A 16,330-nucleotide genomic window follows, 5' to 3' on the forward strand; every position below is an offset into this window, starting at 1 on the left:
GCACTTTGCACTTTTTTGTCTGCACTTTTTGATGGTATTAGAGCGCGGTAATTATTTAAATTCTTAGTGAGTGTATGGTGATATGATGATGTCACACAAGAATGTGGAGTTCTACTGGTTCCTGGTTAATGTTATGTGATATTGATTTCTGTATATGTGTGATAAAAAAAGTCAAAATTTTTCATTACATCCTTTTCCTCCACAGTTCGGTGGTCTCCAAAAAGGGTTACCTGAACTTCAAGGAGCCTCATTCCCATTCATGGGCCAAGCACTACGTAGTCGTACGCCGCCCATACGTCTTCATCTACAACAGCGATAAGGATCCTGTGGAAAGAGGCCTTATTAACCTGTCCACCGCCCAGGTTGAGTACAGCGAGGACCAGCAGGCTATGGTTAAGGTCTGTTTAGATGTTGGTATTGTCTTCTCAGTTCTATGTGTTGTACCTTTCTTCAATGAATGTATATTCACTTATGTTTATTGTATATGTTTTGTCTTATTTAACAGAGTCCGAATATATTTGCTGTGGTCACTAAGCACCGTGGGATCCTTCTGCAAGCTATCAACGATAAAGATATGAACGACTGGCTTTACGCCTTCAACCCTCTGCTCGCTGGTACAATACGGTGAGTCCAGATGAAGGACATTGTTTTTAATATTTCAGCAGCTATATAAGAGCACGAGGCAGAATGAAGGGAAGGGAGTCATGAACAGCTTTGGTTTTTCACTATTTCAACACTTGTTCTTTAGGTAGCAACAGCTGAACAATCGCATTTTGACACTCAATATCAAATTGTGGCGTTATTGCACACTCTGTGCCTAATTAAAATGTATCTGAAGCTGAAACTTTTTTTGTTTGTCCTGGTGACCACTGTCACTGGATTACAATGATGGGAAATCCAAAACTACAGTTGCAAGAAAAAGTATGTGAACCCCTTGGGATTCCGTGGAGTTTTGCATGAATTGGGCATAAAATGTGCTCTGAACGTCATCTAAGTCACAGTAGAAGAACACAGTCTGCTGAACATAATACTACACAAACATTAGATGTTGCCATGGTTTAATTGCACATAACATGTAAACATTCACAGTGCAGGGAGGAAAAAGTATGTGAGGCCCTAGCTTAATGACTTCTCCCAGAGCTAATTGGAGCCAAGAGTGAGCCAACCTTGACTCCAATCAGTGTGATGATATTGGATGTGTTGCTGACAGCTGTCCTGCCCTTAAAAAACACACACCTGTTTTGGGTTTACTGGTTTCAAGAAGCACTGTCTGATGTGAACCATGCCTCGCAGAAAAGAGCTCTCAGAAGACCTACGATCAAGATTTGTTTACTTGCATGAAGCTGGAAAGGGTTACAAAAGTATCTCCAAAAGCCTTGATGTTCATGTGTCCACGGTAAGACAGACTGTCTACAATTGGAGAAAGTTTAGCACTGTTGCTACTCTCCCTAGGCGTGGTCGTCCTGTAAAAATGACTGCAAGAGCACAGTGCAGAATGCTGCATGAGGTAAAGAAGAATCCCAGAGTGTCAGCTAAAGACCTACAGAAATCTCTGGCACATGCTAACATTTTTGTTGACACATCTACAATAAGGAAAACATTAAACAAGAATGGAGTACATGGGAGGACACCACGGAGGAAGCCATTGCTGTCCAAAAAGAATATTGCAGCAGGTTTGAAGTTTGCAAAAGAGCACCTGGATGTTCCACAGCACTACTGGCAAAATATACTGTGGACAGATGAAACCAAGATTGAGTTGTTTGGGAAGAACACACAACACTATGTGTGGAGAAAAAAAGGCACAGCACACCAACATCAAAACCTCGTCCCCACTGTAAAACATGGCGGAGGGAGCATCATGGTTTGGGGCTGCTTTGCTGCCTCAGGGCCTGGACGGATTGTTGTCATTGATGGGAAAATGAATTCCAGAGTTTATCAAGACATTTTGCAGGAAAACGTATGACCATCTGTCCGCCAACTGAAGCTCCTCAGACGATGGGTGATGCAACAGGACAATGACCCAAAGCATACAAGTAATTCAACAAAACAGTGGCTGCAAAAGCACAGAATACGCCTTCTGGAGTGGCCCAGTCAGAGTCCTGACCTCAACCCGATTGAAATGGTGTGGCATGACCTTAAGAGAGCGATTCACACCAGACATCCCAAGAATATTGCTACACTGAAACAGTTTTGTGAAGAGGAGTGGTCCAAAATGACTCCAGATCGTTGTGCAGGTCTGATCTGCAACTACAGGAAACGTTTGGTTGAGGTTATTGCTGCCAAAGGAGGGTCAACCAGTTATTAAGCCCAAAGGTTCACATACTTTTTCCTCCCTGCACTGTGAATGTTTACATGTTATGTGCAATTAAACCATGGCAACATCTAATGTTTGTGTAGTATTATGTTCAGCAGACTGTGTTCTTCTATTGTTGTGACTTAGATGACGTTCACAGCACATTTTATGCCCAATTCATGCAAAACTCCACGTAATCCCAAGGGGTTCACATACTTTTTCTTGAAACTGTATACAGTTTTCACTTGAAGCGGAGATGAGGGAAAAATCTTCCAATAGAGATACCTATCCTACAGATTAGAACAAACCTTTAAGCTGCACACCAGTGTAGGCTATTGTGGTCCCTTCCAAAATGTCCATAGATAAATGCCACCAATATTCCACAGATGTAAAGACCGGCTCCAATCCCATAGTCTTTACATCTGTAGAGCATATCGATGGTTTCACTGCCTTTGTTTTTCCTAAGGCTGGTATGTGTTCCCTGATGTCCATCTCCAATACAAGTTGCTGGGCTAATTTGGGTGTACACAGTTCTGGATGTGACCTTGTTTTAACCAATTACTTCTTACTATGGTTGCTGAATAAATGACATTTATCTGTGGACATTTTGGAAGTGAGATTCCATTTACCTCCCATCAGGGTGTATCTACCATGAGGCAAACAAGGCAGCAATTTTTAGGGAGGCGGCACCGCCCCCCAGAAGAAGGGACCTTTTGAGCAGCGTCAGCAGGAAGATCGATCTTGTGGGGTGTGGGGGAGGGCAGTTGCAGAGCGACGATCGTGTACCTCTCCCTCCAGCAGCTGACTAGCCAGGACCAAGGAACAGAATGGAGCAGGGAGAGGAGAAGTGGTGGAGATGAAAGAGCCCGGAGGAGGTGAGATGTGTTGCCTTCTGTGGGCTTTCCCTCCTGTCATCCATCCAGTACATTACAGTGACACTGATCACTGACAGATTGTATGGGACTGCACATAGGAAGGAAGAGAGAGAGAAAGAAAGAGGGAGAGAGAGGGGGGGAGAGAGAGAATCATATATACACACACTTATTGAACTCTCTCGCTCTCTCACTGGGGAGAGGGGGGGCTCAACAGTTTTGTGTTGCCTAGGGCAGCACAAAATCTAAATACACTACTTCCTCCTATCATTGATGTTTACTGCCACCCCTGCCAACACTAGTGCGCAGCATACAGGTTTTTTTCATGGTTCCAATTTCTCCAGTGGATTGCTAGCAGCGCAGGACTGTGGGGTTCTTAACTGTGTTTATACAAGTCTACCAAGTGTTTGGCGCCTCTGGTCTGTTTGTGGATTTATTTGCTGTCCTAGGGATTTTCTCCTACTTTAGAGTGATTTCAACTCACATCCTGTGGTGTCACCAGAACAGGAAGTGAAGGGAAATCTCAACAACAGTATACAGCCTGCAAAAAAAAAAAGGGGGGGGGGGGGTTAGCCATTTCCCTTCTTTATCCAAAGCTTAAAAAAGTTTGGGCTGTATATGTAGTTGGCACAAATTTCACCCAAAGCAAGAATAGTGCAATGCACATTTGTAAATCACATTGGTGTGTTTTAGGATTGTAAGGTGTTTTTTTTTGTTTGTTTTTTGCTTTTTTTTTTAATAAAGGGTTAGCTTACCTTTTCAGAAAAAAAAGTGACCCTATGTTCTCCCTACCCCCCAGTTCTCTTTTTACTTACCTCGCTGAGTGATGAGCTGTTAGTGCCTAGGCAACCGGTGTAGAAGTCCAGGAACAGGGGCGGACTGACAATTCATGGGGCCCCCGGGCAATAAGGGGATCATGGGGCCCCTGTGTCCTTGCCCAAACTCAAAAAAGCCTATGAAAAAGGTACCAGGGGCATCTCATGGGGCCCCCTACTGACCCAGGCCCTCGGGCAGTGCCCAAGTTTCCAAATGGTCAGTCCGCCCCTGTCCAGGTATTTTAAATCTCCCTTCTTTCTGCAGGGCTTCCAGGGTGGATCAGATCAATCCTCTGTCTTGGTGCTGACCAATCAGAATCCCTCTGATCCATCCTGGAAGCCCTGCAGAAAGAAGAGGGGGATGATTGGGGAATTCAAATTCCCAGACTGCAGCATCGGCTGCATGGGCATTGACCGCTCATCACCCACGGAGGTAAGTACGGCGGGGACTGGGGGGTGGGGAGGGTGTAAGTGCTAGTTCACCTTTTCATTTATTCTGAAATAAAGGTGACCTTACACTTTAAGCAGCGGTACAGCCATGCTAAAACCATACTACAGCTTCATAAGTGGGGCCCTGAGACTTCAAATTAGGAGTCTTTTTTTTTTCTTTCAGATAAATAGAAATTGTGAGAAAGAATCCTAACTCCTGTTTGTCTATCCTACAGGTCAAAATTAGCGCGATGCCGCTCTCTCACCATCCAGTACTGAGCAGCTCCACCCCTCTCCTCCAGATATGAAGTGTTACCTCCCTTTTTGTGATTCTTAACTGTTTCTCTTGTCTGTAAACCTGTGGCTTTCTCCCGCCTCCTCTTCTGTCTGTGCTCAAAACAAACCCAAGTCGTCGCATGTGGCCGAACAAGAAGAAAAGACAGAGAGAAACGGACTTCTAACTCCCCTCTTTTCTTCTGGACATGTCCCCTTCCCCCTCTTCCAGCCCCATCCTAGCAGTTTCTAGTGTCTGTAGTGTAGTCCATCTGTCAGAAGATGCATTATTTTTGCATTTTTTCCTTTTTTATTTGTCATTGGTTTTGTGAAATTTCTGGAACCTTCAGGCTCTCTTTGAGATGTTCCTGTCCTCCTTAACCCCCTCCCCCCCAACCTGCTGCTAATGATCCTGGGGAGGGCAGGAGGTCCCCCTTTTAAAGCTTTCTCTGTCTCTTCTACTACCACCGTGGTTCCAGCCCTGCTCTGCAATGGGGTGTGATGGGTGTCATGGCTGGGCGGTGGCAAATTCCAAACCTCACATTCAAATTCTCCTTGCCCAGGGACTTCATTGCTATCGCTACGCTTAACGGCTGGGCAGAGCGGCATGTGGCGCTGTTCTTATCTGCGGTACGGCCAACCTCGCGTGCTGCAAAGAACAACATAGAGACTCAGACAAGAATGCCCTTCGCCATTGGGGTTTATCTTACTGCACAAAAGAAAAAAAAAATTGAAGGGAATTTTTTTTTTTCTTTGGGGTTTTAAGGATGAAGGAAAAATGCTGCTTATCTTGTTTTTGTTTGTTTTTTTTTTTTATTTTTGTCATTAGGAAGTCACACGGATCAAAATGAGCAGGAAAACAATATGGCAACCATTTTATTCCTTCGACTGTCTCAGGCATAAAAGTTCTGAAAGTTGTTTGTGGGTGCTCCAAAGTGCTGGGCCGACCGCTGCGCCTTTTTACCAAACTGGGCTGTTTTCAGGACAGGGAGGAGTCATGTGACCACGAGAGCTTCATCTCCAATAACCCATTCTTGGCAGGTTCCTATAAAAAAAAAAAACCTGCGCACCACTTCGATAATAATAGGGTGGATTCAACTATATTTCTACATATATTTATATATTGATTTAAAAAAAAAAAAAGTTTACAGTCTTTGCTTTGAGTGACCTTGAGATTTCCTGATCACATGAATACATCACCCTAAATAATATATATTTTCATATTATTTTCTACATGTTCAGCATTGTTTGTTACTGCACTGGATATCAACCTTTTTCAATGACTTGTTGGGCCGGTGACATTTACCAAAAGGATATTGTCCTTATATATACCTCCCATTATAACAGACAGTGGTAGCTTGTAAGTGCCCCAATTCCGCTATCAGCTCACTACAGAATGACGACATGGCTAGGACACTCTGGGAATTTACTGGAGCAGACGGAATCTGGAGCAGCTGTGCACGGCAACCAATCATCTTCTTTCTTCAGCTTGTTCAGTGAAAGCAGAACTTTACCCATTACAACTTGACGTATACCTTTCTTTAGCAAGGAACATACATTCCACATCATATATTATGCTACCAAAATTAGTGTGTGATGTAAATTGCCTCCAGCATTGCTCCTGTTTCTTTTTGCTTGAAGCAGCCATGTTGCTGAAGCCCAGAGCCCCTGAGCAGCAGTAAATCTTTAGGCTGTCAGCAGGTCAGCCTCTACGCTTGTGGTACACTGCTAAAAATTAGAGAGCAACTGAGCATGTGCAGAGCAGAGTGAAAAAGTGTATTCCATGCTTTTTAAACAGCATAGGAACTTACTTTGAATGTTTTATATAGCTATACCCGCAAAAGGGGCCAGTCTGAAGTGATCTAGCAGGACTTAATTTTCTGACTAAAGTTCCACTGTAAGGTTTGAAAATGAAAGCTAGAAGTTGATTGGTTGGCATGCACAGCTGCTCCAGATTTTGTCTACTCCATTCTTAGTAAATTCCCCTCCCTGATCCTTGTGCTCCCTTATTACTTATCTACTAAAACAAAAATCTGAAACCCCAACAGATGGAGGAGGTATGAAGATTCGGTGAGTCTGTTGGAACTGAATTTTTTGGGCTTGGTGACCAGTATGCCTAGGAGTCAGCCAGCTCTGGAACGCCATATACAGGGTGTGCCATGGGCCAACCAACCCAATGAGCATGCCCGACTGGTCTCCAAAGTCAAACATTTCTTTTCCAACACGTATGTTTTAAAATGATTGGCCAGCTTTGTGGTTTCAGTTTTCCTTTTTTCTTCAAGGAAAACACACCGAACCTATTAATCTGTGCCCAAATAAATATTTTCTTTAAAGTTTTTGTTTTCATTTACTTAAAGTGGTAGTAAAGTCCGCTTTTATAGTTATACCTACAGGGAAGCCTATAATAAGTCTGTAGGTACACTGAATATCTCCTAACATGCACCATTCACATGGGAGACATTCACATCTGCAGTAGCCAGTGATGTCACCAGCGCATGCACACTGCGCTCTGAATGGGCGGGACTGCTTATTGCTACCAGTAGATGTCCTCCGCTTTACTTATGTCCTGCCCATTAGTACGAGTGGATTTCCTCCGCTTGACTTATGTCCTGCCTTAGTACCAGTACATGTCCTCCGCTTTACTTATGCCCTGCTTATTAGTACCAGTAGATGTCCTCCGCTTGACTTATGTCCTGTCCATTACCACCAGTGGATGTCCTCCGCTTTACGCATGTCTTGCCCATTCGTACCAGTGGATGTCCTCCGTTTTACTTATGTCCTGCCCATTACCACCAGTGGATGTCCTCCATTTTACGTATGTCCTGCCCATTACCACCAGTGGATGTGTTCCATTTTACGTATGTCCTGCCCATTACCACTAGTGGATGTCCTCCGCTTTACTTCTGTCCTGCCCATTAGTACCAGTGGATGTCCTCCGCTTTACTTCTGTCCTGCCCATTAGTGCCAGTGGATGTCCTCCGCTTTACTTCTGTCCTGCCCATTAGTACCAGTGGATGTCCTCCGCTTTACTTCTGTCCTGCCCATTAGTACCAGTGGATGCCCTCTGCTTTGCTTATGTCCTGCCCATTAGTACGAGTGGATGTCCTCCGCTTTACTTCTGTCCTGCCCATTAGTACCAGTGGATGTCCTCCGCTTTACTTCTGTCCTGCCCATTAGTACCAGTGGATGCCCTCCGCTTTACTTCTGTCCTGCCCATTAGTACCAGTGGATGCCCTCCGCTTTGCTTATGTCCTGCCCATTAGTACGAGTGGATGTCCTCCGCTTTACTTCTGTCCTGCCCATTACCACCAGTGGATGTCCTCCACTTTACTTCTGTCCTGCCCATTAGTGCCAGTGGATGTCCTCCACTTTACTTCTGTCCTGCCCATTACCACCAGTGGATGTCCTCCGCTTTACTTCTGTCCTGCCCATTAGTACCAGTGGATGTCCTCCGCTTTACTTATGTCCTGCCCATTAGTACCAGTGGATGTCCTGTGCTTTACCTAATTGTTATCCAATCTGTTAGCAAACCGCTTGATAGCATTCCATGTGATACAAAATACAGCCTTTCATGCTATCACTCACTGTAACCAAGCACTCCTTCACGACTTACATTTATTTTGCATGTTGGTGTGCAGGCAGCCCAAGAATAACAGTGTCACCTGTGCCTTTATTCCAAGCTGTAAGCAGAAATACCTCACCGCTCTTTGTTTTATTACTTACACACTGTAGTAACGCAACAATGATCCACGTGCACGACACCTAATATCTTCATTCTAAGGCACGGGATCAAGCAACTCCAAGGCCACGGATAACAATAGCAAATAGGCCCTGGCCTGGAGGTCATCTAATTTATTACAATTTCACTGCCTAACAAGAAATTGATTACCAAAAGTAGTGTTATTGGTCCTTATGTAAGATCAACTGCCTGATACAAGCCCGTCATCTCTCTTTAAGACCCTTTTAGAACTCTGACCCCTTGTGATTATAAAACTCTATGTCATCGTTACGCCAACACACAACCACTGCCTTTATTGTTACAAAAATAGGAAGAAAAAAAAAAAAGATTTGATTAAAATTTGGAAATTTGGCTTCATTTCAAAGCAAAGACGACTTTTACTTGTTTACTAATTGAAAGGGATGTTACCTTGTTTATAGGTGTTCTTGTACTGTATATTTATGCCTGCGTTTAATTGCACACAATATGAGGGAGAAAAGAGCTTTGAATGGGGTGTCGCACCTTACTAGGGATCAGTGTTACAATTTCTTAAAGAGGTCTTTTATTCATCGATGATTTTAATCTGTCAATTTTTACTTGCCCTATCGAAACTATTTTTTTGGTAGCGCATTGCATTTGTGTTGTAACACATGCCGGTGTTGCAAATGAAATGTATCTTTCATCGTATATGACGATGCCACTCGCTGTATGGATGTATGATACGTCGAGGGCTGCAAGGTCTTTACAGTTTATTGTTAGTCATTCTAATAGGTTTTAGGCTGTTGAATTAAGGTAGGACCAGGGGCGGGCTGACCATTTGGAAACTCGGGCACAGCCCGAGGGCCCTGGGTCAGTAGGGGGCCCCATGAGATGCCCCTGGTACCTTTTTCATAGGCTTTTTTGAGTTTGGGCAAGGACATAGGGGCCCCATGATCCCCTATTGCCCGGGGGCCCCATGAGTTGTCAGTCCCTCCCTGGGGGCCACACATCCCCCCAGAAGAAGGGATGGAAGAAGTACACGCGCACCATAGGAACCTGGTGGGATCTGAGAGAGGCTGCAGGCTGCTTGATGTTGTATGTAGAGCCCAATTCTCATCCCCGGGGATGTCCAGAGCTGTGAAGATGGGTGTCTGTCTCTCTTTATAGGCTTTTTGAGTTTGGGCAAGGACACGGGCCCCATGATCCCCTATTCCCCGGGTGCCCCATGAGTTGTCATCCCCCCCTGGGTAGGACCCCTATTAGTCTGGGAAGAAGACTTCTGTTAGCCTACTTTCACAATGATCCACCGCAAAAAAAACCACATAGGCGTCTTTACTGCGCTTTCTGAGCGTTTTTTTTAAAGGACACGTGACTTAAAAACTGCACCAAAAACTCTTCTCAGAGGTGTTTTGAGGCGCTTTTCAGGCATTTTTTAGGCATTTTACATTGACTTCAATGGGAAGAGGTGTTTTTGGGGCGTTTTTTTTTTTAACTCACCAAACATGCCCCAAAGATGTTGCAAGCAGGAGTTTTTACACCGCACTGCAAGCACAACATACATAAACATACATAGATATAATTCACATACACAGGGAAGCATTTTTCTTGAGCTTTTCAGGCGCTTTTTTTAACGCAAAAACGCTTCAAACACTCTTCAGTGTGAAAGTAACTTAGGCTGCCCACCTATACTAGCAGCGCTCCCTCTCCAGCACCTACATATACATATCATGACATGGCAATGTTTTATACCAGCTTTGACAGTAACTTAAAATGGGTCAGGTGTCTTCTGTACCCTGAGTGCATTGTTGCGTCAAGCATAAAAAAACAAAAGGCCTCATTCACACAATTTTTGAATATGGATTTAGGGGCATCTGTTTTTTTTTTTTCTGCCTCTAAATACCCCTGCATGCTAGCCTATGTGTCTCTGCATTTAGAGGCGGAAAAGAAAAAACACTGCCAGTGCGTCCAGGAGTAGCGGAATTTTGGCAGAAAAAAAACACACCTAAATCTGCATTAGTGCCACCTTTGAAAACTTGTGTCGATCCAAACCCGAGGCGCTTCCCTTGAACTCAGAACGGGGGGTACGGACCTCAGATTACACTGATCCAGAAGTGTTGGTATAAGAAATGTGAGACGCCGTTCACCCGGCCCGAGGCATGAGTGAAAGCGTAGACTCTAGCCACGCCCTCTGACGCATTTCACCCCGCCAACGGTGCTTATTCATAGAGATGACTAAATCCCATTGGGCATGGTGAAATGCGTCAGTGTGGTGTGGGCAGTGGCTAAGGCCAACACACTCACATACATTGATGCTAGGCGCATTTATTTATTATTTCAGGTACTTATACAGCACCATCAATTTACGCAGCGCTTTACATATATATTGTACATTCACATCAGTCCCTACTCAAGGGGCGTACAATCTAAGGTCCCTAACCCTCAAGGGGCGTACAATCTAAGGTCCCTAACTCACATTCATATATTAGGGCCAAATTAGACAGGATCCAATTAACCTACCAGCATGTCTTTGGAGTGTGGGAGGAAACCGGAGTACCCGGAGGAAACCCACGCAGGCACAGGGAGAACAAGCAAACTCCAGGCAGGTGGTGCAGTGGTTTTACATATATATTGTACATTCACATCAGTCCCTGACCCTCAAGGGGCGTACAATCTAAGGTCCCTAACTCACATTCATATATTAGGGCCAAATTAGACAGGATCCAATTAACCTAGCAGCATGTCTTTGGAGTGTGGGAGGAAACCGGAGTACCCGGAGGAAACATGCAGGTGGTGCCGTGGTTGGGATTCCAACCACGGACCCTGGTACTGGCAGGCGGAAGTGCTAACCATTTAGCCACTGTGCTGCCCATTTAGCACTCAAGCATTCTTTCATTTCAACAGCCAGAATAAATCATTATTCTGACCAATGAAATGAATTAACGCCTAAGTGCTTGACGTGCCGATACCCGTTACACAGATTTACAAACTTTTTGGCCTTTTTTTTCCCTGGCAAAACGCTGCTAGTCAAACTAAATATATTTAGCAAATTATTATTATACAGGATTTATGGTGCCAACAGTTTGCTCAGCGCTTTACAATATTACGGGAGACAATACAGCAACAATACAGTTCAATACAAGAGGGATAGGAGGGCCCTGATCCTGGGAGCTTACAATCTAAGATTCTGTAGAGCAGTGGTTCTCAACCTTCCTAATGCCGCGACCCTTTAATACAGTTCCTCATGTTGTGGTGACCCCCAACCATAAAATTATTTACCCAGTAATTATAATTCATGAGTGTCGTTTTACCTCCAATATGCTGCTTTCAACGCAGTAGCTGCTTTTAACAGAGTAGCTGCTTTCAACACAGCAGCTGCTTTCTACACAGTAGCTGCTCTTTACACATCAGAAATATGTTTTCTGGTGGTCTTAGGCGACCCCTGTGAAAGGGTCGTTCGACCCCCAAAGGGGTCACGACTCATAGGTTGAAAACAACTGCCATAGAGGTATACAACCATTTGACAGATATCATCAGATGTGGAATACCCCTTTAACCATTTGGACCACTAAGGCCAGTGCATTTACTTTAATGAAGGTTTTAAGCATCTCCAGGGGCATTCCTCATTCACTGCTGGTCAGAAAGTTCTCTGAATGTATATAAAACTGGAATAGTTACTACTCAGCTTTCGATGTGTGTGTTTATGCCATGTTATCCACCATCTAAACTGTCTAACTGGAATGTATTCATACCTGTCATTTCTCCTCGTTCCGAACCATGAATAATCTCTATGTTTTATTTTTAAACCTATGTTGATAACGCACAAGTCTCAGAAGGAAAAAAAAAACGGGGAGCTGTCATGCAAATTTACCGGGCACATGTGGAAACGTATTCTTTTTGTGAATGACTTAATATCACTAATAAAGACCAAAAAAAACGTATCATTAGCTCAAAGCCCGATACAAAGCCTTGTTCCTGCCGCTTGCGTCCATCCGATGCTAGATGGGCTTAGGTAGTATTTTGAGGGACGGTTTGAGCAGAGTAACTGTTACACATGAACATGTCTTTTGTATATTAAATGGCGCAAACCCCACGGGGGGGCTGTTCATCGTAAGTCATTCTTGGACTGCCAAAAAAAAAATGGTTGATAGTGGTGTCAACACGTGTGCCAGACTGCAGCTTGACTGCTCCTTTGCATGTTTCATTTAGTGAGTGGCTCAGTGGGTAAAATGGCTGCTTCTAACAGCTATGGGCACTTTAACCTCATTATATGTCCCTGCAGATCCTATAGCTCCCATTTACATTAACCATTTGTAGTAAATGTAGATTTAGTATTAGGATCGTGTTCTTTTCTTTATCAAAAAACAATTTAAACCATTCTTTCAAGTTGACATATAATAATACCACCCCTTACTCAACCCTAGTAGGCCAAGAGATGGTTAAAGGTGTCCTTAGGTATAACTCCTGCTTTATCAGTTCCATATCCAGATACCAAGGCATTGGTCATGTGATCCCAGTTGGGTTGGGTCACTGATGTCTAGGTAGAGCCGCCCAACCAGCTGCTTCCTTTTACCATCACTTCAGCTGAGCCCAGGTGTCCTCTGCCTTGCCATTTGGTCAAATAACTTGAACCAGAGTTGGGTCAACATATTCATCAAAGCAGGTATGTTTTTAAGCACATCTTTTACTGTCTGCGGTGGAGGGTTATTGCACTTTGCAATTTGAACTTTATCTACATCGTATATATATATACATATATGCAAGTTTCATTTTCAATCCCCTTTTAGCTCACAACAATTAACGGAGCCCCCGTTTGCTAAACAATTTCATCAGCACAATTAATGGTTGAACTGGATGGACATTTGTCTTTTTTTTTTCCAGCCAGACTATGTAATAGATGCTGATAAATCTCCATTTATCTTTCTGCGAGAGCATTTCATGTCTGTTTTCAAAACCAAAACGAATGACACGGGCCTGTTTCACACGGGCTTCAGTTTGTATAAGAGCAGTTTGAACAGCGAGCTTTGGCAAGGCGTTTGCAGATCTCTCAGCAAGCTTTGTTGATGTTTTAGGGCCAGTTCACCCTACAAAAATGCACTCCGGATGCGTTTTTGCTTATAGTTCATACCACGCTCCATTCCGGTGCATTTTGGATGCATTTTCTATGTTCCAGTACAGTTCTGTGCAGAAAAAAATGCAGCGTGTTCTACTTTTTTTCTGCATTGGAGCACACTGGAACTGACTGCACTGGTGTGACGCTAGGTTCACATCTGCATGTGTGGTGCCGCACGAAAAACACCCGCACAGAGAAATGCGGACCCGCGGGCGGGTGCCATTAGTTCTCATGGCACGCCGCCGGCACTGGAAAACGCAACCGTACGGGGAACCGAGGTTGCCGTTCCTGCTGCGTTTTCCAAAGAAGTGCAAGGACTTCTTCCCTGCATGGCACGGGAGTCCATTCAAATGAATGGGCTCTCATGCCCGTGCAAAACACGGCCGCACAGATGTGAACCAGGGCCATTGGAATACATAGGAAATACCGTGCATGCATTTTTGATACAGAAAAAAAAAGCACCCGGCTGCATCTGGTGTGAACCAGCCCTTAAAGTACCATTTAACTTCAGTTTGTAAATGTTGAACGTGTGGGCCATGCCGGTGACTTCTTGACACCTCTCACAGAGATAGATCTGCTCTTACTATTGTTACTCTCATGCTTTCTCTACTAGCTTTTCATTTTCTTCTGCTCATACACTTCTTTATATCTACCTTGACATTTGTACCTGCGGATTGTAAACGTTTTAATATATAAATGCTTTTTGCAGAATAATGTTGTGATTATACTACTGAATTTGCTCCGAAACTAATTTGTATAATTGTGTACTACATGATATGATGTCATGCCTTCTTGCAGTTCATTTCTGTTCATATGTTCTGCTTTTTGTTCTTGTTTTTATTTAAAAAAAAAAAAGTTGAACGTGGATCCTAATATGAGTGTTGATTGCCACTTTAAGCAAGCTGCTAGCAAGCTTTAGCAGGCTTTCAAAAAGTTTCAAGAAGCGGTGAAGCCTGCTAGCAGCTTACTTAAAGTGGCAATCAGCACTCCCATTAAGATCTGTGTTCAGCATTTACAAACTGGAGCTGAACGGTACTTTAAAAGCTTGCGAAAAGCTCTGCAAATGCTTTGTCAATGCTTGCTCTTCACACTGCTCCTATACAAGCTGAAGTCCGAGTGAAACAGGCCATAGGCCAGTAAAATCTGTGCATGCACATGTGGCAAACTTTATCAGAACCCTGCAATTGATTATGCCTTTTGCAGTCATATAGACCAGACTGAGGCACTTTTGTTTGCCCCCAGATAGGTAGGAGATTTGAGATCTGTCTGCTGTGAGCCGAACACCCATAATTTGTAAGGAGATAATGCTGAACCTCTTATGGGTGATGCAATTTAATGGCGCAATTCCAGCCGTTTATATTGTATTAGCTTGCATCTGTCATAAATATCATGCAATGCCCGAGCGGAGAACAATTTTGTTTTAAACTTGCTAGACTCAAAGCATTTCATTGGACCAAAGTTGACATTGTTGAATTAAATAAAGCACCTTTTACATTCCTAGTGTTCCCTGAAAAGTACTACGCCTCCGGGTCATTTCAGCAGAATAGACCAGTGCATGAACCGGCAGACATTTTCAGATGCAATCCAAAGTTCGTGAGATGGTTTTCTTACGAAAATTGGATTTCTTCGCAGAATGCCTGGCAGGGACTCTTCAACTCCTTCAATTACCACTACGACACATGGTTGCATTCAACAAAAGGAGTCAATTAGGACCGAGCCATTGCTTCTCTAACCTGGCAGAGGTGCACAGACCGCTCTTCGACAGAAAAACTCACAGCGCAGGGTCATCATGCCGCAATACAAAAAAAAAAAAAAAAAAATACTCCTGTCATGGTTTTTAATTTTTTCTGTGTTTTATTTTGTAAATATAATCGGATATGTGGGCTTGAGTATACAAAATGTAAATATATTTCATGTATTTGTACTAATTCTGATCCATTTTGCTGTATAGCCTAGATGTGCAATGCAGATAAATCTATATATAACTGTGTATGGTAACCTTGCACCACTGAAAATGTTAGTGAACGGGATCTAACAATAAAAGTTCAAGCTGTGCATTAACAGACTGCTGACTCCTGTCTTCATGGCTTTGTACAGGGACGTCGGGCAGCAAGTCAAATCAGTCTGTGATTGGCTAGTGTCATTCCGGCTACTTGGATCCTTTACTAGCCCAAACCTCTCTGCTTGCCCTCTTCATTTTCCTGCCACCCCATGTGCATGCTAGAGTAAGGAAAGGCCTGTGTAAGTTTTAAGCCAATCATGCCAAAGCTTACTTGTTTTTTAAAATTAATTTCAGGTACTTCTATAGCGCCATCAATTTACATATGTATTGTACATTCACATCAGTCCCTAACCCCCCGAGGAGTGTACAATCTAAGGTCCCTAATCCCCGGAGGAGTGTACAATCTAAGGTCCCTAACTCACATTCATACATACACATACTAGGGACAATTTAGACAGCACCGGGATTCTGGGCTCACACGCTGTATGAGGATTGCACCTAAGAGTGTTTGCAGCACCGGGATTCTGGACTCACATGCTATATGAGGATTGCACTTGTGTGTTTGCAGCTCCGGGATTCTGGGCTCACATGCTGTATGAGGATTGCACGTGAGTGTTTGCAGCGGCAGGATTCTGGGCTCACGTGCTGTATGAGGATTGCACCTAAGAGTGTTTGCAGCACTGGGATTCTGGGCTCACATGCTGTATGAGGATTGCACGTGAGTGTTTGCAGCGGCAGGATTCTGGGCTCACGTGCTGTATGGGGATTGCACCGAAGAGTGTTTGCAGCACTGGGATTCTGGGCTCACATGCTGTATGAGGATTGCACGTGAGTGTTTG

The 16,330-nt window shown here is 43.8% G+C and overlaps 1 protein-coding gene across 1 annotated transcript in view; it reads left to right on the top strand.

Annotated features, from left to right (window-relative positions):
- KIF1B (kinesin family member 1B) overlaps positions 1-15,554 on the top strand; it is a gene marked incomplete at its 5' end in the record, with an annotated part of 216,621 nt that extends 201,067 nt beyond the window's left edge. The window contains 3 exons of the mRNA XM_089659005.1: positions 206-398; positions 506-624; positions 4,646-15,554. Coding sequence (XP_089515131.1) covers positions 206-398; positions 506-624; positions 4,646-4,688 — 355 coding nt within the window. The remainder of the gene's footprint in view (positions 1-205; positions 399-505; positions 625-4,645) is intronic.
- Positions 15,555-16,330: the final 776 nt, after the last annotated feature.

Source organism: Staurois parvus, unplaced genomic scaffold, assembly GCF_062004578.1.
Source record: "Staurois parvus isolate SC_StPar_1 unplaced genomic scaffold, SC_StPar_1.0 ptg001122l, whole genome shotgun sequence".
In the NCBI taxonomy this organism is placed as follows: domain Eukaryota; kingdom Metazoa; phylum Chordata; class Amphibia; order Anura; family Ranidae; genus Staurois; species Staurois parvus.